Below are 27,568 nucleotides of genomic sequence, written 5' to 3'. Positions count from 1 at the left end.
ATTTTTCTACCATGGGGTACCGGAGCTCAGCATTTTTTAGAACATGGCTAATGAAATAGACTGGACGCTGAACACAGTCTCTCTTAGCAAGGAGAACGGCGCTGAGGGCATGATCCGAGACGGCTAGGTACATGTATAACACCTCTCTAGGAAGTGGGCTAACAAGCCTTGGAAAAGAGTGCAAGTGTTCTTTCAGCCGTTGAAAAGCCGCCTCAGCATCATCCCCCCACTCAAATCTGGCCTTCTTCCTAATTGCTTGAAAGAAGTAAAGGCATTTGTCACCTGACCGGCTGAGGAATCTTCCCAGGGCGGCCAGGCAACCGGTTAGTCTCTGCGCTTCCTTGACAGTGTGGGATGACTTCATGTCAATCACCACCTGTATCTTTTCAGGGTTAGCCTCTATCCCCCTTTAATCAATCAGGAATCCGAGAAACTTCCCTGACTCAACACCAAAGACGCATTTCTTAGGATTCAAGATAACCTTATGCCGCCTGAGTGTGGTGAAGGTTTCTCGGAGATTAGCAAGGTGATCCGCTTACTGTTTAGATTTGACTATCATGTCATCAATGTATGCCTCTACATTCCTCCCAATTTGATTAATAAAGACTGTATTAATCATCGGTTGGAACGTAGCCGGCGCATTTTTCAAACCAAACGGCATCACCGTGTAACAGAATAGCCCCTGATAAGTGACGAAGGCCGTCTTTTCTTGATCTTTCTTCCACAGGGGTATCTGATGGAAGCCGGAGTAGGCATCCATAAAACTCATTAAGGCATGCGCGGCTGCTAAATCGACCAAACTGTCGATCTTAGGAAGCGGGTAACTGTCCTTGGGACATGCCTTGTTGAGATCTGTGTATTCAACACATATCCGCCAGGTACCATTCGGCTTCTTTACAAGCACAACATTCGCCACCCAGTCGGGGAAATTACATGGCCGAATGAACCCAGCATCCAACAACTTTTTTACTTCAGCAGCTGCCGCCTGACTTCTTTCCTCGCCATGATTTCTTTTCTTTTTCCGGATGGGCTTCTTTTTAGGATCCACGGCGATTTTGTGGACGGCAAGATCCGGGCTGACGCCTGGCATCTCTTCCACTTCAAAGGCAAAAATGTCTTTGAATTCATTCAGTAGAAGGTGCAAGTTTGCACCCTACTTTGCAAAAGCAACCGTCCCAACCTTCACAGTATGCTCTGGACGGTTGTCGTCCAGAGGTATATCAATATGTTCACCAGCCGGTTGGGGACGGAGCTCATCTGACCGTTCACCGGTCAGTGATTGCTATTTTTTCTCTTTCTTTACCTCCACCAGCATAGGTGCCTTTCTTTTCTTCCCGGCTGATGGTGGGGCTGGTACTGGATCAGCATCCTTGACATTTTCAAGGTCTATTGGTTCCTGACCGTCTTGGGCCATGGTCTCTTTGACGGCTGACAGATAGCATTCCCGGGCCGTCTTCTGATCCCCATTCAAGGAACCAACAGAGCCGTAATCCCTCTCATACTTAATGAGCATAAGGGAAGGGATGATTACAGCCTTGGATTCGTTGAGGGTTGGCCGGCCCAAGATAATGTTGTAGGCGGTCAACTCCTTAACGACCAAAAACTTGACGACCAGGTGTCGCCCTTTTCCTTTCTCACCCAGTCGGATGGGTAGATCAACCTTTCCGACTGGGTAAACCATTCCGCCACGAAAACCAACTAAGGGGTGGGTAATCGGATGCAAACTGCTGATATTATATTTCAGCTTCTGCAAGCACCGGAGACTGATGATGTCTGATGAGCTGCCGGTGTCAATAAGGATTCTTCCGACTAGCTGGTTGGCAACCTTACATTCAATGATGACCGGGTCATCATGCGGGCGACGGACACTGCCTCTGTCCTTCTCAGTGATCAAGACGTCTTGGAAGGAGGTGCTTGCAGACGCCTTCTCATCATAATCCTTGTCCATCTTTCGAAGATGGCTCTTGGTGCCCCGGATGGTGGGGCCGCCACAGGAGAACCCGCCAGCTATTGTGTAGACCGACTCCTTGTTAGTATCCGAGCTACTAGCAGGCTGGGGGGTAGTCTTGGAGGACTGACCCTTATTCTTCTTCTTTGCCCCGGCTGGGGACTTGGAAATGTAGGACTTCAGCATTCCCTTGTCAGTCAGACGGTCCAATGCCCGTTGAAGGCTGAAGTAGTCGTTGGTGCCATGGCCAACTTCCTTATGGTATTGGAAAAATTTATTTTTGTTCCTTGATTGAATGGAACTTTTCATTAGATTTGGCTTCTTTAGGGACAGCCGGTCCTTAATTTCCATGAGGATGGAATTGCAGTCCTTGTCAAACTCATACTTAGGGACGTACGGTTTAAACTCTTTCTTCTTCTTCTGGGACGGCTGGTCAGAATAACTAACCGCCCAGATTTCTTTTCTCTTCTTGCTTTCTTCTTTCTTTTTGGTCGGCTGGGCAGGCCGACTGTCTTTCTGCTAGTCGGACTTCTTGAAGTCCGACTGGTTACCAGGCGAGCAGAGGTCAGTAGCATGAATGTAGCTTTCCGCCTCCCTCAGAGCCGCCTGTAAGGTGAAAGCCCCTTTTTTGACTAGGTCGAACTTAAAAGTCGACCCTTCTCTCAGACCTTTGAAAAAGTCTGTAAAAGCTACCTCATCAGACAGTCCTTTAATCTGAATTCTAATCAGATTGAACCGCCTGACATAGGAGCGCAACCCTTCTATCTCCCCCTGCTTAATGGTGCTCAAGTCCAAGCTTGTTTTCTTGGCAGGGATGTTCATCGAGAAGTTGGAAGCAAATAGGAAGGTAAGCTTCCTAAAACTATCGATGCAACCGACTGGCAGATTACCAAACCATTGTTGGGCGATGCCCTTCAATGTAGCCGGGAAGAAACAACACCAAGTGGCATCATCCAACCCCTGCAGATACATGAGGTTGGTATAAGCCATGAGATGGTCTTCCGGATTGGTGGTACCATCATAGGTACCAAACAAAACATTCTTTACCTTGGCTGGCTGGGCCGCCTTAGTTATCTCCCGGGTGAATGCAGAAGGTTGTTCACCCAGGCGGAGCAGACGGAGCTGCCAGTCCAGTGGCTGGACATTTGGATATGCCGCCTGACCTCCAAAGAGAGCCGGCTGCATGTGGTGAGGGGAATACTATCCGTAAACCTGAGTAGGAACGTACGGTACAACTCCAATCATATGAGGGCCAGAATGGACGGTATTACCGCCTGTCTGGCTCTCATGCAAGGAGGATGCATTCCCTGCGGAAATGTTGTTGAAGCTGTCTGGAAAGTTCGACGTTGAAGCCGACTCAGACAGCGATTGGTTTCTCTTCCGGTTGATGATCTCCCGGGCATCAAGAGATGATTTTTTACTTCCCACCGGCTGTTGAGTCCGGCGGGTTTTATTGGTATTCCTCTTAGGAAGAAGAATCTTGGACCAATCAACGGTCCTGGCTGCCTTCTCCTTTGGATAAGGAGTTGGCTGCCGATCTTTGACTGACTTCCCCTTGTCTAGAGGAATCTTCTTGGCCGACTGAACTCTACTCGGGCCAGCCCGGCCCTGGGTGATCAGCTCTTTAATTTCACCCTTGAAACTTATCATGAACCTCATGAGTTCGTCTCGGGTGACAGGTGTTGATCCTGTGGCCGTATGGATTTCCCCCTCCTGCTGCCCAGGGGGTCGACTTGCACCCACCTCGGAGGCACCCCGCTCCAGAGTCTCTCTGGGCCGGATGCGCTTGATTCTGAGAGAGCCGTCATTGGCTGTAAAGGTCTCGACCTGGGGATCTTCATCCTCCTAGTCTGTAAAGACTTCTGGGTCATCACCCTGACGGTTAGGGGCTGGTACAGACTCTTGAACCATCTTCGAAGTACTCTCCCCACAGACGGCGCTAAATATTTTAGGTGTTTTTGTCCCTTGGGAGAGTTACGTCACGAAGTCTGATCCGGCTAAGCTGTACCTGCAAAATAACGGAGACTCCGGGTGGTTGGAGCTCCGCCTCTGACGGTCAAGTTAGTAACTTGAAATGGAATAAAGAGAACGGAAATTTAGGTGGGTATCTGCTCGGATTCCAAGCTCAGGTATTTCTTTGATGTAAGAGAATACAGGTGTAATAAATGATTGAATGTGTCCCCAAAATGGGGAAATATCTCGCTATTTATAGGGTCATTGGAAATTGTGCCCTTATCTAGGTCACTTGACCTAGATTGTGGTGGGTTGCGCCGAATTACGGCGTTCTCTTGGGATTTAGGCCTTTGAGGGCCGCCATTTCAGAATCTATCTGAAGAAGCCACGTGTCAAATGGCTAGGGGGCCACTTGGGTCAGTCTGATGTTGACACGTGGCCTTCTCTTATTGGGACACCTGTTTAGGGTAATTTTTACCCTAAACGAATAGAGTCCATGTTTGAAAATCATGTTTGAAACTTGATTAATTTGCTATAAGGGTGAAAGACCCATCGATTGCAAATAAGTTTTCAAGGAGAAATCTAACAAATGTGAAAATGTATATGCATAAATAGCTAGATTGGTTGAAAAGGATACAATTAAATTCACGGAGTTGATTTTAATAAAAAAAAACCTACTTACCAATTGGAATGCTAAAGTCTTTTCATGATTGTTTTAGCAAAATTGCTCATATGAAATATGGCAAAATAGATATCAAAACCGTCTTCCTAAAATATGATTTTTGAAGTGACTATGAAAATAGTCTAAGGGTTTTGAAGATCTAAATAAATGCTAGATTTAAAAGCAAGCTCGAGGAATCCGTCATGGGATTTATGGAAGCACTGCATATAGGAATTAGAACATGTTTTCTCATGAAGTTAATGAGAGGATTGACTTATGGAGAAATATAAAAACTCTTATGAATAAGAAGTTTAGTGGGAGAAAAAGTAAATTATATAAAGGTCCAACAAAAAGTTTATGAACTCTATTGTGAAATAACTATCAAATGCTAAATGCTTAGATTTGAAAGTATTTTCGACAATGGACCAAGCAAAAGACGATACTTAGTACATATTAGTATTAAGATCTATTGTATAGACTTAATAAAATGTTTGAACGTGTAAAGGATTTTACCGTATTAAACATGAATAGAAGGACTTTGAAAGACTTACGACCCGTATGTATAAAACTAAGTAAATGTTTGAACTAAGTATAAGCTAGGCTAAATACTAAGTTAAACATGAAAGACTCTAATAGGGACTTTCAACCATATCACATAACAAACAGTTTAGAAAGACATAGTGAAACTGAATGAGCTAAAATGTCATATGGATGGAATAAGATTGAGAACTACTCTGCAATTTAATCCATCATGTACGCTGTGATATGGAATTGTCGCATGACTTACTAACTTAGAGCATCTGAAGTATGTACGTAGTACCAATCAACCTGAATCTATTTAATAGATCGTTAGATTATGGCCAAGAACATCCAAAGTACTTGGATAAGTAACAAGGATTATATCCTTAACAAGGAAGTTGTTTATAAGCACGAGCTAACAATAAGTCGTGGCTTGAGAATGGTAACATGGATGTGCATCCATGTGTAATGTGCAAGAATTTAAGGAAAATTTCCATGATCAAAATTGATTAGGGTATCCCGAATCATTGTGAGTCGTTTGGAGTGAAACCCAATCAAAGCATCATCAAGAAGTCTATTAAAATATATGTTGAGAATATTGTTGCCTTAATGGCAATAATAAAGAATTTGTTCTATGGAAAGTTCATTTCTGAACATTAATGATTGTAGGTTGTCAAGTTAAAGGTCTCAATCATGAAAATGAGTGGGAGCCATCACTTGGACAATAAATCCTAAATCACATATAATCCATAACACTCTCAAATTTTATCATCTTATTATGAATGTGATCAGTAATGAAGATTCTAAGATTAGCAAAGTAGTTATAACTAAACCTATGCAATAAGTGAACGACAACATTCACAATTGCATGAAAGAAATCAAGCATATTAAATATGGGTGTGATTTCAATAGATGTTTTATAAATAGTGATACTCTAAAAACATTCGGAAAAACAATTTATCATAAGATGAACCCTTCAGGTTTTGGAGTAATTTAAAATTTCATGCAATTTTTATAACTCCGTTTGCTATTTAATTGTGGTTTAGAATTAAATAATGAGTCCATTTCGTTCTTGGAATATTCAAAATAGGGTATCAAGACCAGTCTTGGTAAGGAAAAACCTAATACGTGAATGTTGAATATTATAATTGAAAATTATCCCTAATTGAGGTCATTTAAACAATGGGCGATTAATGACCAGTTGGGATTAGTGTGTAGTTTGATTCATAGCACCGTTTCATGTGCTACAAGGACATGATTGTCATGAATCATTTTCTAAGGTATTGATTTAGAACCATACTGGATCGACCTATGAGAATACTTTAAGAGATTAAAAATAGTCATAAGTATACTTCTCATTATTGCTATCAAAACATTTTTCCTTGACCATGACTATTGTGAGCTTTCTTGTTTGAGTACTAATTCGCTTTGATGATTGTCAAACATCTGCCGTAACAGGGGATTATAACGGCATCACTCAGGCGGCTAGGTCCTCTTAGTAAGAGAAGCTACATTAAAAGACTGGGAATGTCCCCCTACTAATAATAGGGAACATGTCTTGTTGTTCACAAGGCCTCTCGAAGAGCGAGACTATGAAAATGCATGGTCGTGCTTAGATTAGATTTTAGAATTCATCTGCTTATTGACAGTCAAACTCGAATTTCAAGAAACACTTCTGGACATAATAGGGATAACGAATGATCTTACTCTATAGTTCATGAAGAGACATAGGAAAGGGGCTATACACCGAAAGCTCACTTGTCCGGAAGGACAAGTGGGAGATTCAAAGGAATGGTGTTCTTCGAACAATTGTATTATTCTGATAGTGGGTTCAGAATTATTAGAAAGCTAATGTATTCAGTAAGGTTAAGTGATCGGAATGCCTAGGTAAAGGTCGCTTATGATCAGTAATATTAATGCAAAATTAATATTACAGCTTAATCTTGACTGAACCCTTCAGGTCACACCCAAGCAATGAACAAACCGACACGACGAATTAATTCGGAAGAAATTAATGAGTCGCCCGAGTAATTAAAATTTATACGTCAGAAATTCGAGCTTGGAGCGTTGAAATCGAACGTCGGAGAATCTCAAATGTCGTGCCAAAATTTAGGATTTGGCAAGATGGGAAAATGCTTCAAGTAACAAGTAAAATCCTAGCCATGCCAAAGGCTAGAAGAGTGCGCCAAATAGGAGCGTGCCACATGGCAGCCGCCAAGTGACAGCGTACCACTTGGCAGCGTACCACATGGCAGTGTGCCATGTGGCAACGCGCCACGGTGGCGGCACGTGTGGAAAGGGGACGTGGACCCGGGTGACGGATCATGGACACAGGCCAAAAGAAATTGGCCCAACCAAACCCAACTTGGGGCTCAAGGTTGGGTGACACATGGTTAGCTCACAATGCATGTGAGTTGCCTTGGGGACCAAGTGGGAAAGTGGTCCTCACCTAACCATGTGACACTTGTTACTTATTCATTGGTTCATTTAACTAAGGGTTGAATTCATCAATCTTTCCATGTGGGATCTTTTTGTAAAAAAGTCCCACATTAAAAGATGAGTGGAATTCACAAGCTATCTTTCCTTATAAATAGGCAAAGCATGGCTTAAGAATTCTTTGCTTGATTAGGAGTTCAATAGGGCATTGCCTTTGCAAAAACCCTAAACTCATATAATACGCGGGTTTTTATCGGGCCTCGCTAACCTCGAGGCAACAGACCTAAAAGTCGGTAGTCGTTCTTGCGGGTGGATTTCCTTTGGAGGCTCTCGTGTTTTCGGGGCTAAGATTTCAAGTAAGAGCCTATTTGGTCGGGCGAAGCACGCTCCATAAGGTAATTGTTTTATCTTAATCTTGTGTTTAATTTAAGGTTATTTTAGATTTTAACACCTCACAAAAACGCGAAAATTGATTTTAACACCCCCATAAAAAAATTGGATTTTAACACCAGAAAAATTTCCAAAAATTTGGTATTACCACCACTTAACGGTTTCCATCCGAAAATTCCGTTAAGTGTGGCCCACAATAACACGTATCAGCATTTTATTTGTTACAAAAAAAGAGAAATTAAAAAAAAGGAAAAAAAATAAAAACCAAATCTACCCAGCCACCACCACAGCACCACTCCCGCGCCACCGCCGCCTTCCCCCCAACTCACCATAGCCCTCCCCGAAACCACCACCCGTGTCGCACCACCACCCCCCACCCACCTGAACTTCCCCCTCCCTTTCCCGCAACCGTAACGCCCCCAAAACAACCAAACCCAAAACCCTCGTCCCCCCTAAACGACCACGAATCCGGCCTTAAAAGGCCAAAATCGGCCGGTTAAGGCCACTAATCCCCAAAACCGGCCGATTTTAGCCTTTTAAGGGCGGATTTGTGGCCGTTCAGGGGGGTCGAGGGTTTTGAGTTTGGTGGTTTTGGGGGCGTTACGGTTGCGGGAAGGGAGGGGGAGGGTTCAGGTGGGTTGGGGGTGGTGGTACGACACGGGTGGTGGTTTCGGGGAGGGATGTGGTGAGTTGGGGGAAGGCGGCGGTGGCGCGGAGGTGGTGCTGTGGTGGTGGCTGGGTAGTTTTAGGTTTTTATTTTTTTTTCTTTTTTTTTCTTTTTTTGGCCAATAATAACACGACACGTGGCTTATGGACCCACTTAACAGATTCCTAAAAAAAATCAGTTAAGTGGTGGTAATACCAAATTTGTAGAAATTTATCTGGTGTTAAAATCCATTTTTTTTATGGAGGTGTTAAAATCAATTTTTGCGTTTTTGTGAGGTGTTAAAATCAAAAATTTCCTTAATTTAATTATGTTTATGGTTTTATATATTGCGAGGGCGGTCTTGTTTTAGGGTTTGTTTCCGCGGTGAGTCAGACTCACCAAACCCTACACGTTTTGCTCTTTTGTCAGCATGCAGAGGATATTCTCCTTTGGTGACGTAATTTAGTATATATGTGTACCATGGTTCTTCCTATTCTTCTTCTTCATCTTGGACCACTTCATCATCTTCTATAGCTTGAATGTAAGCCGGTTTATGCCTTTTCTCTATAGTTAGAGGTATTTGCTCGATTTCCGTAGGAATCATAACCATTGAGGCTAGTCTTTCCAAGGCATCAGCAAATTGGTTTTCCTATCTAGGTAGATAGGTGTATTCTACCTTTTCCAACTTGTTGGTGAGAGTTTCTAGATAGGTTTGGTAAGGGGATAGACTTTCACTCCTTACTTTCCATCTTTTAGGTATTTTGTTGATGATCAAGGAAGAGTCTTCGAATATTCGCAATTTCTTCACTCCCAATGCCAAAGCTGTTTCAAGGCCTACCACCCATGCTTCGTACTCAGCACCGTTGTTGGTAACGTCCAAATCTAGCTTTATAGAGATTGGAACGTGCTCTTCTTTAGGTGATACTAATAATACTCCAACGCCACATCCTTTTTGTTTTGAGGCCCCATCGAAGTATAAAGTACAAGTTTCGTCTTCTGTGACCATCAAGTCTTCATCTGCAAATTCGTTGTCATGTACTGGCGTCGAATCTTGTATTGGGAAATCTGCTAGGAAGTCTGAGACCACGGATCCTTTGATAGCCTTTTGAGGCATGAATCTTACATCGAATTGGGCTAAAATGACTATCCACCTTGATATGCGCCCATTGAGTGTAGACTTTTCGAACAGATACTTAAGTGGATCCATTCGTGAAACTACAAAGACTGTATGCACGAGCATGTAATGTCTTATTTGGTTGTGGCCCACACTAATGTGAGGCACAATTTCTCAAGCGGTGTGTAGCGTACTTCATACTCGAGAATTTTCTTTCTTAGATAGTAGATTGCGTTTTCTTTTCCTTTTACTTCTTGTGCAAACATAGCCCTATTGTCTCCTTGGTGACTGTTAAGTACAACCTAAGAGGGATACCTGGAAGGCCTAGTGCTAATACGGGAGGATTTGCGAGATAGGCTTTGATCTTCTCAAAGGCTTTCTGACACTCATTGTCCCATATTACTAGCACATTCTTTTTGAGCTTCTTCAAAATTGGTTTGCATATCGTTGTTAGTTTTGATATGAACCTACTTATATATTGTAACCAGCTAATGAATCCTCGAATTTGTTTTTCGGTTTTAGGTGGTGGCATTGACATGATCGCCTTGATCTTTGTTGGGTCTATCTCTATTCCTCTAGAGCTTCTGACATACCTCAAGAGCGTGACTCCAAAAGCACACTTGGATGGATTCAATCTCATGTTGTATGTTCTTAGTTTTCCGAAATTTTTTCTGAAGGCTACTTAATGTCCTGGGCAATCTTTTGACTTCACAATCATATCATCTACATATGCCTTAACCTCTTTGTGCATCATATCATGGAGTAGGGCAGTTGCTGCTCGTTGTAAAGTAGCACCCGCATTTGTCAACCTAAATGGCATTATCGTGTTACACTAAGTACCCTAAGGTGTTATGAATGTCATTTTCTCCATGTCTTCTTATGGCATGAGAATCTGGTTGTACCCCGCGTATCCATCCATAAACGAGAGAAGCGCATGATTTGCGGTATTATCTACTGGAATATGGATGTGTGGTAAAGGGAAGTAGTCCTTTGGACTTGCCTTATTTAGATCTTGATAGTCGACACACATTCTTACCCTTCCATCCTTCTTTGGAACTAGGACCACGTTTGCTACCCATTCAGGGTATTTGGATACCCTGCTAAACCTGAGATTATCTGTTTTTGAACTTCTTCTTTTATTTTAAGAGCTACGTCAGGTTTTATTCGACGCAACTTCTGTTTTACAGGTTTCATTCCTGGAATTAGTGGTATAGAGTGAGATATTTCTCTATTAATGCCTGGCATATCTTCATATGACCAAGCAAATACATCGATAAATTCTTTAAGTAGATTTATTAAATCGGTTCTTTCTTGTTTATTAAGTGTTAACCCGATTTTAACTTCTCTTTTAATGGTTGAATCGTTTAAGATATCAACCGTTTCATTATCCTCAATTATCGATGTTTTCTTTTCAAGTGTTTCCATTGCTTTAATAATTTCTTTGTCATTTTCATTGTTAATTAAGCAATGCTCGTCATCTTGGATTAAGGAAAAACACGAAGAGTAAGAGGAAGAAGACATATTATTAAATTCTAAAACCATTACATCGAATAAAGAGATGTCCTCAGGAACTTAGTTGCTAGCTATCCTAGGAGTAGAAATAGAAAATTAGAAACAGGGGGTGCTATAGCAAAGGACTTAGAAGACTCTAAAGGAAAAGACTCTGACTTTGACTCTAACTCTGACGACTCTTCAAACATCGGTCCTTGTCTTGTCGTTATTGAGATTTTTCTTCCACTCGGAGTAGTCACCTTGACTGTTATGCGCCATCCTTGCACTAAACCTTCTGCTGGAGTAATGAGCTTCGAAGGGTCGAAACTCTCGCTTTGTAGGACTGTTTGAATGAGCGAGGAGTTATCCTCTACGTGCTTTGGTTCATCCTTTTCGCGCACAAAGAGGAGTCCTATGACATTAAAGTCAAAGCATGGGGGTGCTTTCTCCTTGTGAATAGGAGTTGGGATCTCATCTAGAAAGTAACAACCCGGAAAGATTTCGAACCTAGGTTGCCTTATGCCGTTTATAACGAAAGTTTCGGGAAATTCGTAGCATGGATAGTCCTCTCCTTCTCTTATGAACTGTCCATTGAGAGTAAGAGGATATTGGTCCATTGGGATTGCTTTCTTTTGCGTGCGAGCGTTCCTACGCGCCTTAGACTTTTCCTGGGATCGCTTTAGATCTTTAAGAGTCAGTTCGAAACCAAGTTCGAAAGTATCTAACTTAGGGAGACCAGGTAATTCCATTTGTTTTGTTATCTCTTTTTTTTTCCTAGAGTCATTCCGGGAATGTTTCCCTACCGTCATATTGGAGTGGGGGTCGTGACAAAGAGGGGTCCTTTCATCCTCCTCGATTAAGGAGACCTCTTCATTAAACCCCCACAAATCTTCATCGTTCTCATCATGCTCCACATTAATAATCGAATTTTCGACGGCTTTAATCCTCATTGGTGAAGCATCGATTGTAATAGGGATCCCTCCAACTATAGTCTTTACTTGTTGGTGAAGAGATGAAGGGACGGCCTTAAGGTCATGAAGCCAAGGGCGTCCTAATAATAGGTTGAAGGAATCCTTAATATCTACCACTTGGAAGGTAGTGGCATGTTCTATTGCTCCCGTCGTTACATTCATAGTCATTTTTCTTGTAATGTTTGAAACCTTCTGGAGGTAAATATTTGTCAGAAAAGGTGATTAGATTGATAGGACTAGGGAGATCACTCGTGAGAAAGTTAGCCAACCCCTCAGGAGTGGTGTCAGAATCTATGCCTATCTTATCCAAGGCGTTCATTATCGCTAACCTATGTTCTCGAGATGTAGCTAGAAGTTTCCATACATTCATTTCGACCATAGTCTTCTTGAATTGTTTGACAATATCAGTATCCTCTATAATTGGTATGGGAACATGTTGCATGGTAGGAATAGGTTGTGTAGAGATAGGAGGTTGCATTCTCCCGGATCTTGTGAGGACGTCTATGGGTGAATCTTCTTCATCCCAAAAATAACTTATAGGATATATGACTTAAAGTGGAGGTTCTTCCATATCCTTAAGATAGACGTCTTCATCATCGCTATCCGAAATCCCATTGATGCTAATATCTTGTTCTTGTGGGATTTGAACTAGCTTCTTGTTGTCAATTATCTTCTGAATTAAATCTTTGAATTTAAAATAGTTCTCAATGGTATGTCCCCCTGATTGATGGTATGGACAGTAGAACCTATTTGTCCTCTTTAATTACTCAAATTGTCTCGGTTTGAGAGGTTTGACCTTACCATTCTCGGAGAGCATTTTTAACATATTAGCATAGGAAGTCCCAATTTGAGTGTAGAGTTTATTACTCTTCTTGGGTGTGTCAATTACTTGGAGAGGGAATGGTTTCTTCTCCATAAGTGGAACTTTAGCATGTTTCCTTTGAAGCTCCTTTCCTTGTTTCTTCGCTAATTCATTAGCTTCACGTAACAATTCTATTCCTTCCCACATTGATCGTATGAGGATCAAGACTTCTTCCTTAGTTGCAGGTTCTTGTTCAGAAGGAAAATCATCCATGGCATCGAAAAAGGTTTTCTCGTCTTCTTCGATAGCATGAATTTCTTCAACAAGTTTAATAAGAGATGAGGGATCAACGAGGTCTTCCTCATCAGAGATAGCCAAGGAATCGGAGAGAGGTGCGTTGTTAATACTTGGCTTCTTGCTTGCAGGGGGAATTGACAGCTTATTGATGTCAATCAAGTCTTGGATGGCTTCCTTAAGCTTCCAACAGTTCTCACTGAGATGGCCCCTACCTTGGTGATACTTGCAATAAGCGTTGGGGTTCCAATTAGATGTTCTCTTTTCAACTGGTGGGTCCCTAAATGTTCCAATAGGAGTTATAAGACCTTTTGCATTCTGTCCATCGAATGCGGTGTCATAACTCATAATAATAGGTGTAAAGTTCCTCCTAAATGGTTTATTTTGTCCTTGATTGTTCATAGCAAGGACTGCACTCAGATTAAAGGTGCTAACATTATTTGAGTGGGTGGTTTTGGAAGAAGAAGGATTGTCGTTCTTCTTATCTTTCTAGCCACTGTTGGAATTGTTATTGCTAGAAGCTTTTAGTTTAGCAAGGTCGTCTTCAATGTTAATCCAAATATCATAGACGAACTTAAAGGTATGGAAATTGTTTTGGTACTTTAGATGCTTGGAGTACATTTCTTGGAGTTTCTTAATAAACATCCTCACTGATTCTTTTTCACTTTGAAATTCAATCATCTTAGCAGAGGTTTCTCTCCATTTATTGAAGAAAGAAGTGAAACCTTCATTCTCTTTTTGTTTAATTATTTCATGTTCCCTATGCTCAGTTTCAACTTGAATATTGCATTTATACCTATCAATGAAAGCGTTTACAATTGATTCCTAAGTAGAGTTTTTCTCTTTGTCAAGGGAAAAGAACCATTGTTGGCAAACGGTTTCAAGGGATAGAGAAAATAAAGAATGAAATACTTTTCTATCAATTCCCTTAATATTTATTATAGTTTCAAAGGCTCTTAAATGAAAATAAGGGTTATCAGTTGCCTTAAACTTTGGGATGTCGTTGGCATTGAACTTCTGTGGAAGAAGTTCCTTGTCCACTGAGAGCCCTTGCGAGCTAATGCCCTGGAACCTATAATCATTGGATATGTTGCTCAAGCTCTTTAGCATGAGCCCCATTTGTTGTTTCTTCACAGAGTCAATGATTTGGAGGGTTAAGGTCTTTAACAACTCAGTAACACCAGCCATTTGCTTCTTGAGCTCGTTGACTTCTTCTTGATTTGCCATTATCTTCTTAGCTTTCCTTTTTCGACCGATTGGTTTGTCAGAAAGTTGTACTTGAACGAAAAGGTTGTCTCTAATTAATGACCCTTCCTTTCTTGACCACGCGCTGTAAATTAAACCATTTTTTATTTTAATGACTTGACTTAGATTGACTTTACGGGTTTATAAAGAAAAAGAAAAATATTCAAAAATAGGGTGCATATTTTTAGGAATCAAGTATATAGGTTTAAACAAGTGGTTTAATTGAAGGATTAATATCAGACTTAGCCCCCTCCCCCAAAAAAAATGACGGAAATTACGCGCACACAAGACTCTCTAGACATGGTCAAAGTGTACATACATATTAGTGTGTGCTTTATTTGTGAGTGAAAGTGACATGCTTTGACTCATGTGTAAGACCATGGGGCTAAGTGATTAGATTCAATTAAGGACTAAACAAGGTTACAGCTTTTAACAAAATAACAAACTGATGAGTGTCATTTATGGCACTCATAGGGTAGTCTTTTAGGATAATTTTATCTCCTTTTTATGCTTTCTTATCTTATTTTTGGTCCTTTTTCCTTTAATTCCTTTCTTTCTTTATTTCCTTGTGTTTTTCGTGTTTTATTCGTGTTTTCCTTTTATTTGGTTCTTTTTTCACTTTTATTCCTTTCCGTTGTTTGTTCTTGTAGGTACCTAGGATTTGTCTTTGCAAGGGGATCAAGATGGGCTATATTGACTAAGCAAGGAGGAAGTAATCGGCTTGGAGAGGGCTCAGAGAGAGCTTGGAGAGGCCTTGGAGAGGGCATCAAGCCCTGCCAGTCTGCCGCTGGCGCGAGTACTGAAGGCCGCGGGCGCGGGCTCGTATGCACCAAATTGGCAGATTTCGACCAGGAACTCTCCACGGTCAGGTCGCGGGCTCCCCGCGAGCGCGGGTAGTCTGGAGAGCTCGCTCCGTACCAGAGAGACCGCGACCCTCTAATCACCCTTTGGGAGTAGGTGATTCGCTGCGCTTTTGCCGCGGGCGCGGGTGTTGCCCAGAAAGCCCGCGGAGTTTTTTATGGGTTCCGTACCCATTTTTTTGCGGGCGCGGGGTTAACTTGAGAAGGCGCGGGGATCCCGTTTTTCTTCTTTGCCTATAAATACACTTGTAATTCCTTTTTGAAGATAACTTTTAGATAATTTTCATTAGCTTAGTTTGAGAGAGAGAAGTTAGAGAGAAGTTCTTGGTATTGGATTTGTATTTCAATATTGGATCAATTGTGCTTGGATTTCTCCATTTTCAATCATTAATGTTAGTAAGATTTTCTTCTTCCAGTTCATCTCTTTACTTGATTGATTTAGTTTCATCTTTGATTGTTTGAATTGCTTGGATTTGAATTGGATATTGTAGTTGATATTGTTTTCTCTTGATTTTGATTTTGAACGATTATCAATGCTAATTCTAGTGATTTGTTCTTGAGTTATACCATGATTAGTGAGTAGATTAGTTGCTAAGGAGAAGGGGAAGCATGCTTTATTGATAATTTGTGCTAGTTGATGATCTTTGATTGATTGAATTATTGCAATTAAATTGGTTGACATATTTTTGCATGTGATTAATTAGATTAGGAATGATCAACCTATAAGATTAATCTAGATTGCATTGCAATTCTTAATGACACGACATGTCGTTCCTAAGAAGGGGGGTATGACCTTAGTCAAGAATGAGAATGGTGAGCTCATTCCAACTAGGACGGTCACCGATTGGAGGATGTGTATAGACTATAGACGTCTAAATACATCCACCAAAAAGGATCATTTTCCCCTTCCATTCATTAATCAAATGTTAGAGAGACTAACAAGGCACAAGTTCTATTGCTTCCTTGATGGCTATTTGGGACTTTTCCAAATTCCAATCCACCCTGAAGATCAAGAGAAGACAACATTTACATGCCCCTATGGGACCTTTTCTTATAGGAGAATTCCCTTTGGCCTTTGTAATGGCCCCGCAACTTTCCAAAGGTGCATGATGAGCATTTTTGGAGACATGTTGGATGAAGAAATGGAGGTATTTATGGATGACTTCTCCGTAGGTGGGGTTTCATTTGAAGAGTTCCTAGTTAATCTTGAGAAATGTTTGACACGGTGTGTAAAGGTTAATCTTGTCTTAAATTAGGAGAAGTGCCATTTCATGGTGGAGGAGGGAATAGTGCTTGGGCATAAGATCTCTCATAAAGGAATAGAGATGGATAAGGCCAAGATTGAGGTTATTGACAAGCTTTAACCTCCGGTGAATGTCAAGGGAGTGGGATCATTTTTGGGATATTCGGGCTTTTATAGAAGATTCATCAAGGATTTCTCACTCATTGCCAAGCCCCTTAATGATATTCTTTAAAAAGATGTTGAGTTTGTTTTTGATGATAAATGCTTGGAAGCATTTAATAGATTGAAGAAGGCCATAATCTCTACCCCCATTGTTCAAGCCCCAAGATGGGATTTACCCTTTGAATTGATGTGTGATGCTAGTGATTGGGCAATTGGAGGTGTTTTGGGACAACGTGTGGAAAAGAAGCTTTATGTGATTTATTATATGTCTAAGACACTAAATGCGGCCCAAAAGAATTACACAACAACGGAAAAAGAATTCTTAGCCATTGTTCACTCTTTCGAGAAATTCCGGTGTTATTTGTTGGGTTCCAAGACCATTGTCTTCACGGATCATGCGGCTATCAAGTATCTCTTTGACAATAAAGAGTCCAAGACAAGGTTGATTCGTTGGGTGCTTGAATTACTAACTTTTGATATAGAGATTAGGTATAAGAAGGGTGCGGAAAATGTTGTGGCGGACCATCTTTCTCGCCTAGTGGGTGATCAAATTCATGATGATGGTCTACCAATTGAAGATAGAATGCTTGAAGATGTCTTGTATGCCATTAAGGTTAAGGATCTCCCATGGTATGCCGACTTGGTGAACTTTCTAGCATGTGGGTATTTTCCACCTTCTTTCTCCATGAACCAAAAGAAGAAGCTCAAGAGGGAGGCAAGACATTACTTGTGGGATGAACCAATCTTGTATAAACGAGGGGTGGATGGCTTGCTTCAGCGTTGTGTCCCGAATGAAGAGGTGCCAAGTGTTCTAAAGATGTGTCATTCGGAACCAAGTGGGGGTCATATGGGCGTTTCCAAAACCACCACTAAGGTTCTTCAATGTGGTTTGTGGTGGTCGCATCTCTTCAAAGATTCATGGGGCTTTTTAAAGTCATGCGACCGATATCAAAGGGTTGGGAATATCTCCAAGAGGAATGAGATGCCTCAACAGCCTATTTTTGAGTTAGAGGTGTTCGATGTTTGGGGGATTGACTTCATGGGACCATTCCCATCTTCATATGGAAATCAATTCATACTTGTGGCTATGGACTATGTTTCTAAATGGCTTAAGGCCATTTCCTCTCCTACTAATGACCACAAAGTAGTGTTGAAGTTTTCCAACAAAATCATCTTCCCAAGGTTTGGCGTGCCTAAGGCTGTGATAAGCGATAACGGTTCTCATTTTGTTCACAATGCTTTCCAAAAGAAGTTGAGGAAACATGGAGTGCATCAACGGTTCGGCCTTCCATATCATCCTCAATGGAGTGGCTAAGTCGATTCCTCCAATCGTCAAATAAAGCTCATTCTTGAGAAGACGGTTGCAAGGAATAGAAAGAATTGGTCGGACAAGTTAGATGATGCTCTTTGGGCTTATAGGACGGCTTTCAAGACACCTATTGGCACCACTCCATATTGCCTTGTCTATGGCAAGTTTTTCCATCTCCTGGTGGAGCTTGAACACCGTGCTTTATGAGCAATAAAAAAGATAAACTTTGATTTAGAAAGTGCGGGGGAGAAAAGGTGGTTGGATCTTCATGAGCTAGAGGAGCTTAGACTTGATGCTTATGACTGTGCTAGCACCTACAAAGCTCGTTCCAAAGAAGCTCATGATAAGCTTATTGAGAAAAAGGAGTTTTGTGTGGGTGATAAAGTCCTCCTCTACCACTCAAGAATGAAGTTATTTCCCGGAAAAGCTCATGTCAAAATGGAGTGGCCCTTTCTTGGTGAAAGATGTTTTTGCTAATGGCACCGTGGAGATTTCTCCTTTGGATTTCTCATCTTCTTTCAAGGTTAACGGTCATCGGCTAAAGAAATATTTTGATGGAGTGTTTGTTGGTCTTATTCATAAAATGATTCTTTTCAAACCACCTTCAGTGGAGTGGTAAACGTCAAGCTAACGACGTAAAAAAAAAAAAAAGCGCTTACGGGAGGCAACCCGGATTCTCACCTTTACCCTCTTTTCCTTCCTTTCTTTTATTTTTGGTTTTTTGTTGATTTTTGCTCTTACCTTTCCCTGTGTTTTCGTTTTGTTTTGTAGGTTGCCTTCATTCATCATCTATGGACTAAGTGTGTTTGATGACGGTGATAAGAGGTTTTAAAGTGCAGGAGAGAGGGCACCCCGCGGGCTTGGAGAGGCCTCAGGTGCCCTTACTTTCAAAAAGAGGAAATCGGATCAGTAGCTCTCCGCAGGCGAGGGTGCCTTAGAGAGGGCGTTGAAAATCAAAGAGGGTGCAGCTCATTTTCTCAAATTTCGATTAGGAAGCGCTTTTGGTTAACGTCGTTAGCTCGACGTTCCTTGAGTTGATCAAGGGGGGTCAAATTGACGATGCACATCAAGTAGAGTCACGGAAATCGGTTCATCACTTGGGAATCCTTCATTATAGGGCTTGAAACGGTGACTGTTGACTTTGAAAGGAGAGTGGCCGTCTTGGGAGATTTCGTAGTCTTCATATGGGAACACTTCCGTGACAATGTACGGCCCACTCCACCTTGATCAGAGTTTGCCCGAAAAGAGTTTCAATCGCGAGTTGAAGAGGAGCACCTTTTGCCCCTTGACAAAATCTTTCTTGATGATTTGGGCATCATGCCAAGCTTTGGTTCTTGCTTTGTACATACTTGCACTCTCGTAGGCATTCATCCTCAACTCCTCTAACTCGTGCAACTCTAAAAGCCTTCGCTCTCCCGCACTATGGAGATCCAAGTTGACTTGCTTGATTGCCCAATGAGCACGATGCTCCATCTCCATGGGAAAATGACAATTCTTTCCATAGACGATCTTGTAGGGGGTGGTCCCTATCAGAGTCTTGAAGGCAGTCCTATAAGCCCATAGAGAATCAATGAGTTTGGTGGACCAATCCTTTCTCGTCCTAGAAACCGTCTTCTCCAAAATCACCTTAAGCTCTCTATTGGTGACCTCCGCTTGACCACTCGATTGAGGGTGGTAAGCAAGCCCTCGCTTGTGAGACACCCCATACTTATCAAGTAGTCGAACGAAGGTATGGTGCTTGAAATGCGATCCCCCGTCACTAATTATTGCTCTTGGATCACCAAATCTCAGGAAGATCACTTTCTTGAAAAGATTGACCACCACCTTAGAGCCATTCGTTGGAGAAGCTCCGCCTACATGGATATGTAGTAAACGGAAACCAAAATATACTTGTTCCCATGTGAAAAAATGAAAGGGCCCATGAAATCTATAGCCCACACATCAAAAACTTCAAGCTTAAGGATGGGGTTTTGCGGCATTATATCCCTTCTAGAAATATTCCCCATCCGTTGACATCTATCACAAGTCTTGACAAATATCCAAGCATCCTTGAATAGAGAAGGCCAAAAGAGCATAGATTGAAGGACCTTTGAGGCGGTCTTTTCAGCACTCATATGCCCACCACAAGGAGAAGAGTGGCACATATGGAGAACACTTTGAACCTCGTCGTTGGGGACGCATCTCCTCAACAAACCATCGACCCCTCTTTTCAACAAAATCGGATAATCCCAAATATATCTCTTTGCCTCATGCTTGAGCTTTCGACGTTGTTGTGAAGTGAAATACGGAGGTATGGCACCACAAGCCAAATAATTCACAATATCTGCATACCATGGCTCCGATTTCACTTCAAGGACATATAGCACAATATCCCTTAAAGCGTCCTCTATTGGCAAGCCATCATCTTCAAACCTTGCATCGCCTAACCTTGAAAGGTGATCCGCCACTACATTCTCGGCTCCCTTCTTGTCTCTCATCTCATAATCGAAGTCTTGGAGGACTAAAACCCATCTTAACAACCTCGGTTTAGCTTCCTTCTTCCCTATCAAATATTTGAGAGCCGAGTGGTCGGTATACACAATTGTCCTAGAACCAATGAGGTAGGTTCTAAACTTCTCAAATGAATGAATAACCGCTAGGAACTCCTTATCAGTAGTTGTGTAGTTTCGTTGGGCATCATTGAAAGTTTTAGACAAATAATTTATGACATGAAGTTTCCCATCCTTTCGTTGTCCAAGAACCGATCCAACGGCCTCGTCGCTTGCATCGCACATGAGCTCAAATGGAAGAGACCAATCCGGACCTTAGACAATAGGAGCGGTGCAAAGGGCTTCTTTCAACCTACAAAAAGACTTTTTACAAGCATCATCAAACAAAAACTCCTTATCTTGTTGCAATAGGGATGTGAGAGGCTTATCAATAATTGAAAAATCTTTTATAAAGCGCCGATAGAACCCGGCATGGCCAAGAAAGGATCTCACATCCCTCACGTTGGTGGGGGGAGGAAGTTTTTCAATGACCTCAACCTTGGCTCTATCAACCTCAATGCCGACATGGGAAATTTTGTGCCCAAGAACAATACCACTTTCCAACATAAAGTGTCACTTTTCCCAATTCAACACGAGGTTAGCCCTCTCACACCTTTCTAAGCAACGAGATAAATTAGAAAGACAATCTTCATAGGTGGCTCTTCCAACGGAGAAGTCATCCATGAAGACTTCTATCTCATCCTCAATCATATCACTAAAAATGGACATCATGCAACGTTGGAATGTTGCGGGGGCATTATAAAGCCCGAAAGGCATCCTACGATACGCATAAGTACCGTAGGGGCATGTGAAAGTCGTCTTCTCTTGATACTTGGGGTCAATCGAAATTTGGAAAAATCCCGAGTAACCATTAAGGAAACAATAGAAGGAATGCTTTGTAAGCCTTTCCAACATTTGATCAATGAACAGTAGTGGAAAATGATTTTTGCATGTACTTGTGTTAAGTTGGCGATAGTCAATACACATGCGCCAACCGGTAACAAGTCTAGTGGGCACTAGTTGATCATGATCATTTTTCACTACCGTCATGCCCCCTTTATTAGGCACAACTTTCATGGGAGATACCTAATCACTATGAGCAATTTGGTAAATAATTCACGCATCAAGAAGCTTAGCCACTTCCTTCCGCACAACGTCTTGCATGGAAGGGTTAAGTTTTCTTTGCCTTTGTCTAACGGGTTTGGCATCTCCCTCTAGATCAATTTTGTGCATACATAAAGATGGACTAATACCTTTGATATCATCAATGGTATAACCCAAAGCTTTCTTGTGTTTTCTCAAAACATTGATCAAGAGGGAGGTTTTCTCCTCCGTTAGGTTAGAATTTACAATCACGGGGAAAGACTCATCGGGACAAAGAAATGAATACCTCAAGCCCAAAGATAGAGGTTTCAAGTCTACCTTTGGTGCTCCCTTACCATTCGGGCTCTCTTCTCTTTCTTCAACTTGAAAGAGGTCATGAATGTAAGGAGCCTCTTCTTCCATGCTCGCACCCTTGCACTCCTTCTTGCTTTCCTCAAGCAAATCCTCATAAAATTGTATGTCTTCTTTGTGAGTACCAATCTTTGATTCATTCAACAACACACTTTCGAGAGGATCATTAGTAGCATGCAAGTGGGAGCAAAAAAATTCATTAAGAACGGTATCAAGAACATCTACCCTAAAGCATTCACCACTTGAGGAGGGTTGTTGCATGACATTATTAAAATCAAACTCAATGGAATCATTGTCAATTTTCAAGGATATCTTACCCTCCTTCACATCGATGATAGCTCTAGAAGTAGCTAGAAATGGTCTACCTAAAATTATAGTAATCCTCTCATCCTCATCCATCTCTAGCACATAGAAATCCACGGGGAATGTGAACTTTCCTACCCTAAGGGGAATGTCCTCAACTTTGCCCATGGGGAACTTAACGAAATGGTCCGCTAGTTGAAGAGTGATGTTAGTGGGGGAGTGGGTTCCTACACTAAGCTTTTGGTAGACAAAATAGGGCATGGGACTCACACTTGCTCCTAAATCACACAAGGCTTTTGGTAGACAAAATAGGGCATGGGACTCACACTTGCACTACAATTGGCGGTCAAACTCACCGTCTCACACTCCCTTCTCCCACTCAAAAGATCTTTCAAAAATTTGGAATAGTGGGGCATTTTCTTCATAGCATCAACAAAAGGGAAGGAAATATGTACATTCTTAATGACTTCCAAAAACGTCCCAAATTGGTCATCAAGTTTAGTTCTCACAAATCGTTGTGGAAAGGGTAGCTTCTCCTCTCTAGGTTGGCAATTTAGGGGCAAGGGGGTGTCTTCTTTTATCCTTTGGCACCTCAACATTTTTTTTCTTTTCAACACTCAATGGATCATTGGTTTTTTCACCCTCATTCTCTAACTCCACCTCTTTTTGGGGTTCTTCCTCAACTAAAGGGTCACTCCCTACTACCTTCCCACTCCTAGTTGTCACGGCATACAAAGGTTTTGGGTTGACTCCTTGACTTGGAATGTGATAAGAAGAAGAAGAAGAAGAAGAAGAAGAAGAAGAGGGGGATGAATTAGATGCAAGTTGAGCAATTTGGGTCTCAAGAATTTTCATGTGAGCATTGGTGCGTTTTTGGGCCTCTTCATGTTTCTTTTGATCCTCCTCACGCATTTTCAATAGAGCATCTAATTTAGCCATCACAGGATCATTTGGAGGGGCTTCAAGTTGAAGAGGTTGTTGAGGTGGAGGAAGTTGGGGTTGATGGAAACCCGGAGGCCTATTAGTTTGGGCATAGTTAGAAACATATTGACCCCTATTGCCTCCGGTGCCTTGGTTAGGAACATTGCTTCGTTGATTATTTCCTATGTTAACTTGATCACCAAAATTTTGATTTTGATGGTCATGGTATCGGGAATTAGGTTGTTGGTTTTGACTACCATACCCCCTTTGGTTAAAGTAGCCTCTTCCATTGAAATTGGAAGGGCCTCCCCCACCATGGTATTGGTTATCATAACCACCACCACTTTGCTTCCAACCACGGTTTCCACCTTGATTCCAATTCCCCATTTGATTGGAGTTTGGCCTCAAGTTCCCTACATTTCCTATTCTAGGTGCAAAATTTATAGCATTGAAACTTTCCATATTATCATCATGTTCATGGGAAAGGGGTTGAAATTCACAAGCATATACACAATGAGAGGTATCATGATCATAGATTTCACAATTAGAACAAAACATGAATCCTTGGGGCATTGTATTGTAAGAAGAGGAGGAGGAAGTATACATACCATTGCCTCCCTTGGTTGAAGGGGAGGTATTACCATGAGGGTTGGACCTTTCTTTCATCAATTCATCCATTTGCTTGGTCATTTTGGAGATTTGGGTAGAGAGGTTGTTGATTGCGTTGGCTTGCTCCAATGCATAAACACCCTTACTAGAAGTAGCATCCCTTTCTCCTTCATACCAATCATCATAGTGCTTTGCGGCCTTCTCTATAATACACTCCATTTCGTGCTCTGCTTTGTTCATGATTGGACCGCCGGCCGCTGCGTCTAGGCTTGTTCTTCCTTAAGGTGTGAGACCTCCATAGAAAGTTTGAATGAATTGATACTTGGGCATCCCATGGTGTGGGCATTGACATTGAATCTCTTTGTATCGTTCCCATGCCGCACTTAGAGACTCACCACTCTTTTGGCGAAAACCTTGAATCAAAGACCGAGCCTCGGCGGTCTTCCTATGGTTATAAAACCTCCTCAAGAAAGCCGTAGTCACTTGGTCCCATGTTGTGAGAGAATTAGGGGGCACCTCCTTCTCTAGCCATTCTAGGCCTCTCTCAATTAGTGAAAATGGAAACATCTTGAGGCGAATATATTCTTGAGTCACTCCATTGCCCTTTACCGTGTCACAATATTTCTCAAACTCTTTTAAGTGCTCATGAGGACTCTCAAACTTTCCACTCAAGAATTGTTTCCTCTTAATCAAAGCAATCAAATTAGGCTTGATGTCGAAATTGTTGGCTTCAGTAGTAGGAGTTAGGATCCCACTTTGCGCTCTAAAAGCTTCGGGGGCCCCAAGACGACTCCATGACATATTCTCTCCTATTTTAGGACCTTCTTCACTCTCAAACTTATAGGTTGAGAAAGGGTTGATTTCCGAACTCGATGATGACTTAGGGCTATCTAATTCTTCACTTGAGGGTGAAGAGGGTGGAGTATCTTCTAATTCTCTTACTTCTCTCGTTGGGGTGTGAGAATTTCTACTCCTTGCTCTTGCTTCTCTTCGAAGTAGTGACAAAGACCTCTCTAGCTCTGGATCGATGGGAATCAAAGATCTTAAGCGGGTTCGTCCTCTGTTCATACAACAAAGCTAAGAAAATCGTAAGCACTGAAAAGTAACAAAAGTATCAAACACTAACAAATAAAAGATGAGATAGTTTTAAACAAGCAATGAAATAGCAATGGAAACCGTCTCCCCGGCAACGGCGCCAATTTGATAAGGTAATAATTGCGTCGTCAAACCACTACACCTAAGTCAAATACAATTTATAACACTCGACTTAACCTAATACGAGTATAGGGCAAGTAGAGGGGTCGAACCACAGGGAGAAATGAATAAACACCGCATTCATTACTTAGAGTCTAAGCTATCTCGGAACAAGAAGTGTGAATAACTAAGAGATCAAACTAAGAACGAAATGGATTAAAATCAATATAACTAAGCACCAAGGGAAATGGGTAGATGTAGACGCCGCTTGATCATGCAATAACACAGTAGCAAATCAATGGTAAACTAAACATGCATGAATATCAAAGTAAGGCCCAATCTAACCGCCTTCCGGGGTTAATTGGTTCCTCCTAACATAGCCTCTATGTTTCCACACTAGAACCATATATTAGAAGGTTTAATCAAAGAACTATCGATAGTAATGAATCTCACCTAAGTCAACTTCCGTTCCTTTTTAGCAAAGATTCACCTTTAATCAACTAACAATGTGCACTTGCAAGAAGATCAAAGAATATCAAGCATGCAAAGACTTTAATCACCATTAACGTAACCCAAACATTATAATCATGAAAAATTAGCAACTACACCATCTCCACACCCTTGGCTAGGTGACTACTCAGATTTCATATTGAAGACAATATCAATCATCAAATCTATAAGCATCAACACGATCAATAAGCAAAGAAGGAAAATCAAAGCAAATAAGCAAAATAAAAAACAAAGGTAAAGAGAAAGAATAAGAGATTGCTCATTAATTGAAGATGAAGGTCTACAAAGGATTGAATAAACTCCTTCTTCAAAATCCACGTTCATCAATGAAGAAACCACACTTTCTCTCTCTACCAATGAAGACTAATAGTGTTTCTCTCTCTAGATGAAGCTAAAATGTTGATAAGATAGATGATAATACAAACTTGAAATAGGAGGCTATATATATGCATCATAAAAGACGGAAATAAAACGCCTAGGAGAGCCCTCTAGCAAGCAGTCGTGCCCTCTCCAGCCTGGGTACGGAGTTGCTTAACCCAACAACCCGCGCCCGCGGCTCTGCTCCTACGCCCGCGGCCAAAGAAAGGAGATGTCGTCTCCTGCTGAAGAGAGGTCACGGCAAGATAACAGGGGAAGAGAATCCTCGAAGAGCCGCGCCCGCGACATCTACAGAATGTTTGAACTGATTGCATTTAGAAGGACCTGCGCCCGCAGCCTAAAGCTTCGCGCCCACAGCCTAAAGCTTTGCGCCCGCGGCTCTGCTCCTTGCTATAGTGCCTTCCTTGATCATCAAATTTCCTTTCCATGGCTTGCCATGCATCCAAGGGTTCATCCAAAAGGGCCAAAAACCTACAAAAAAACAAAGAGACGCTAGAAAAACCAACAAAAGGGAAAAAGAAAGGAAACACGAGAAAAGAAAGGAAAAGGCAAAACTAAGGTAAAAACGCTTAAAGAGGCTCAAGCAAGTGCAAATGAGGGGATAATCCTTAGAGAAAAGGGGTGGAAAAGTGGCATAAATTCCACTCATCATCGCCCCGCAGGCTCTCCGCGGGCGCGGTAATATTGGAGCGGGCGCAGATTCCTTAGAGAGGGCGCGGCCCCTTTTCAGGTATGAAAATTACGATTTTTTCCAGGAACTATCCGCGGTTGCTCCGCGATCTCTCCGCGGGCGCGGAAATATTGGAGCCGGCGTGGCTTTGTCGAGAGAGGGCGCGGGCATCTGGGTTTTTGAATACCAGGTACCCCTCTTTCTCTCTCTCTCTTTCTCCTCTCTTATTTTCCCTTTCACTCTTAATTTTCCCCATTCTCTCTCTTCCTCCTCTCAAACCCTAACCCCCATATCATCTCTTTCACTCAATTTTACTCAAATTCACCTTTGTTTTGTCTTAAATTTCCGTCCCAACTTCCTTCGTACTCCATTTTTATCAAGCTTACTCTTCTTTCTCGTGGTCTTTTTCGGGAATTTTGAGTCTACACGGTTTTTTGCTTGGTTTGATTCTTCAATCTTGGTATACTTCTCACCTTTGTTTTATTTTTGTCAATTTCAATTGATTTTTATGCATTGGTTGTGAGTGGCCTTGATTAAGCTTGAGTATGATGTTTTTGGTAGTTTGTATGATGGTTTTAGAATTATTTTGGGTGTTTTTATGCTTCTTTTTGTGATAGATTGTTAATATTGTTGGTTGTTGTTGGATTTTTGGTTGTTTGTTGCTTGTAACAGGTACTTTGTAGTTTGTGGTGGTTTTGGGTGGTCTTGTGAAGGGAGGTTTGTTCAATTTGGCGGTAGTGTTGAATTTGGGTGTCTTTGTGATTCATTGTGTTGGTTGAGCTTGAGACTATGGATTTGTTGAGGAAAGTTAAGAGTAGCAAGAAAAGTTCAAACCAATCCCCCGGCCAATCCTCTCGTAGCCAACCTTCAAACACCAAACCCCCTCAAAACCAAACTACTCAAGATAATGCCCCACCTCCTCCTTTACTCGCTCTCAAATTTCATAACCGGGCTAA

The 27,568-nt window shown here is 41.7% G+C and overlaps 1 protein-coding gene across 1 annotated transcript; it reads right to left on the bottom strand.

The window, feature by feature from the left end:
- Positions 1-19,271: 19,271 nt before the first annotated feature.
- On the bottom strand, positions 19,272-21,139 carry LOC110720067. Its single transcript, XM_021899070.1, has 3 exons — positions 20,905-21,139; positions 20,239-20,586; positions 19,272-19,897 (listed from the first exon to the last, which is right to left on the bottom strand). The coding sequence occupies exons 1-3, from the start codon at positions 21,137-21,139 to the stop codon at positions 19,272-19,274; spliced, it is 1,209 nt and encodes a 402-aa protein (XP_021754762.1).
- Between the last annotated feature and the right edge of the window lie 6,429 nt (positions 21,140-27,568).

Source organism: Chenopodium quinoa, unplaced genomic scaffold, assembly GCF_001683475.1.
Source record: "Chenopodium quinoa cultivar QQ74 unplaced genomic scaffold, ASM168347v1, whole genome shotgun sequence".
In the NCBI taxonomy this organism is placed as follows: Eukaryota; Viridiplantae; Streptophyta; class Magnoliopsida; order Caryophyllales; family Amaranthaceae; genus Chenopodium; species Chenopodium quinoa.
This window is presented reverse-complemented; position numbering and strand designations above follow the sequence as displayed.

What these genes read in the sequence shown, in the direction of transcription:
- LOC110720067 (XM_021899070.1), bottom strand. Translation starts at nt 21,139, where the DNA reads ATGTTGGAAAGTGGTATTGTTCTTGGGCACAAAATTTCCCATGTCGGC. An exon ending in GTTTTTGTTTGATGATGCTT is followed by an intron (nt 20,587 to 20,904) that starts GTAAAAAGTCTT and finishes AATATTTGATAG; the next exon opens with GGAAGAAGGAAGCTAAACCG. An exon ending in GTTGAAAAGAGGGGTCGATG is followed by an intron (nt 19,898 to 20,238) that starts GTTTGTTGAGGA and finishes ATATCCATGTAG; the next exon opens with GCGGAGCTTCTCCAACGAAT.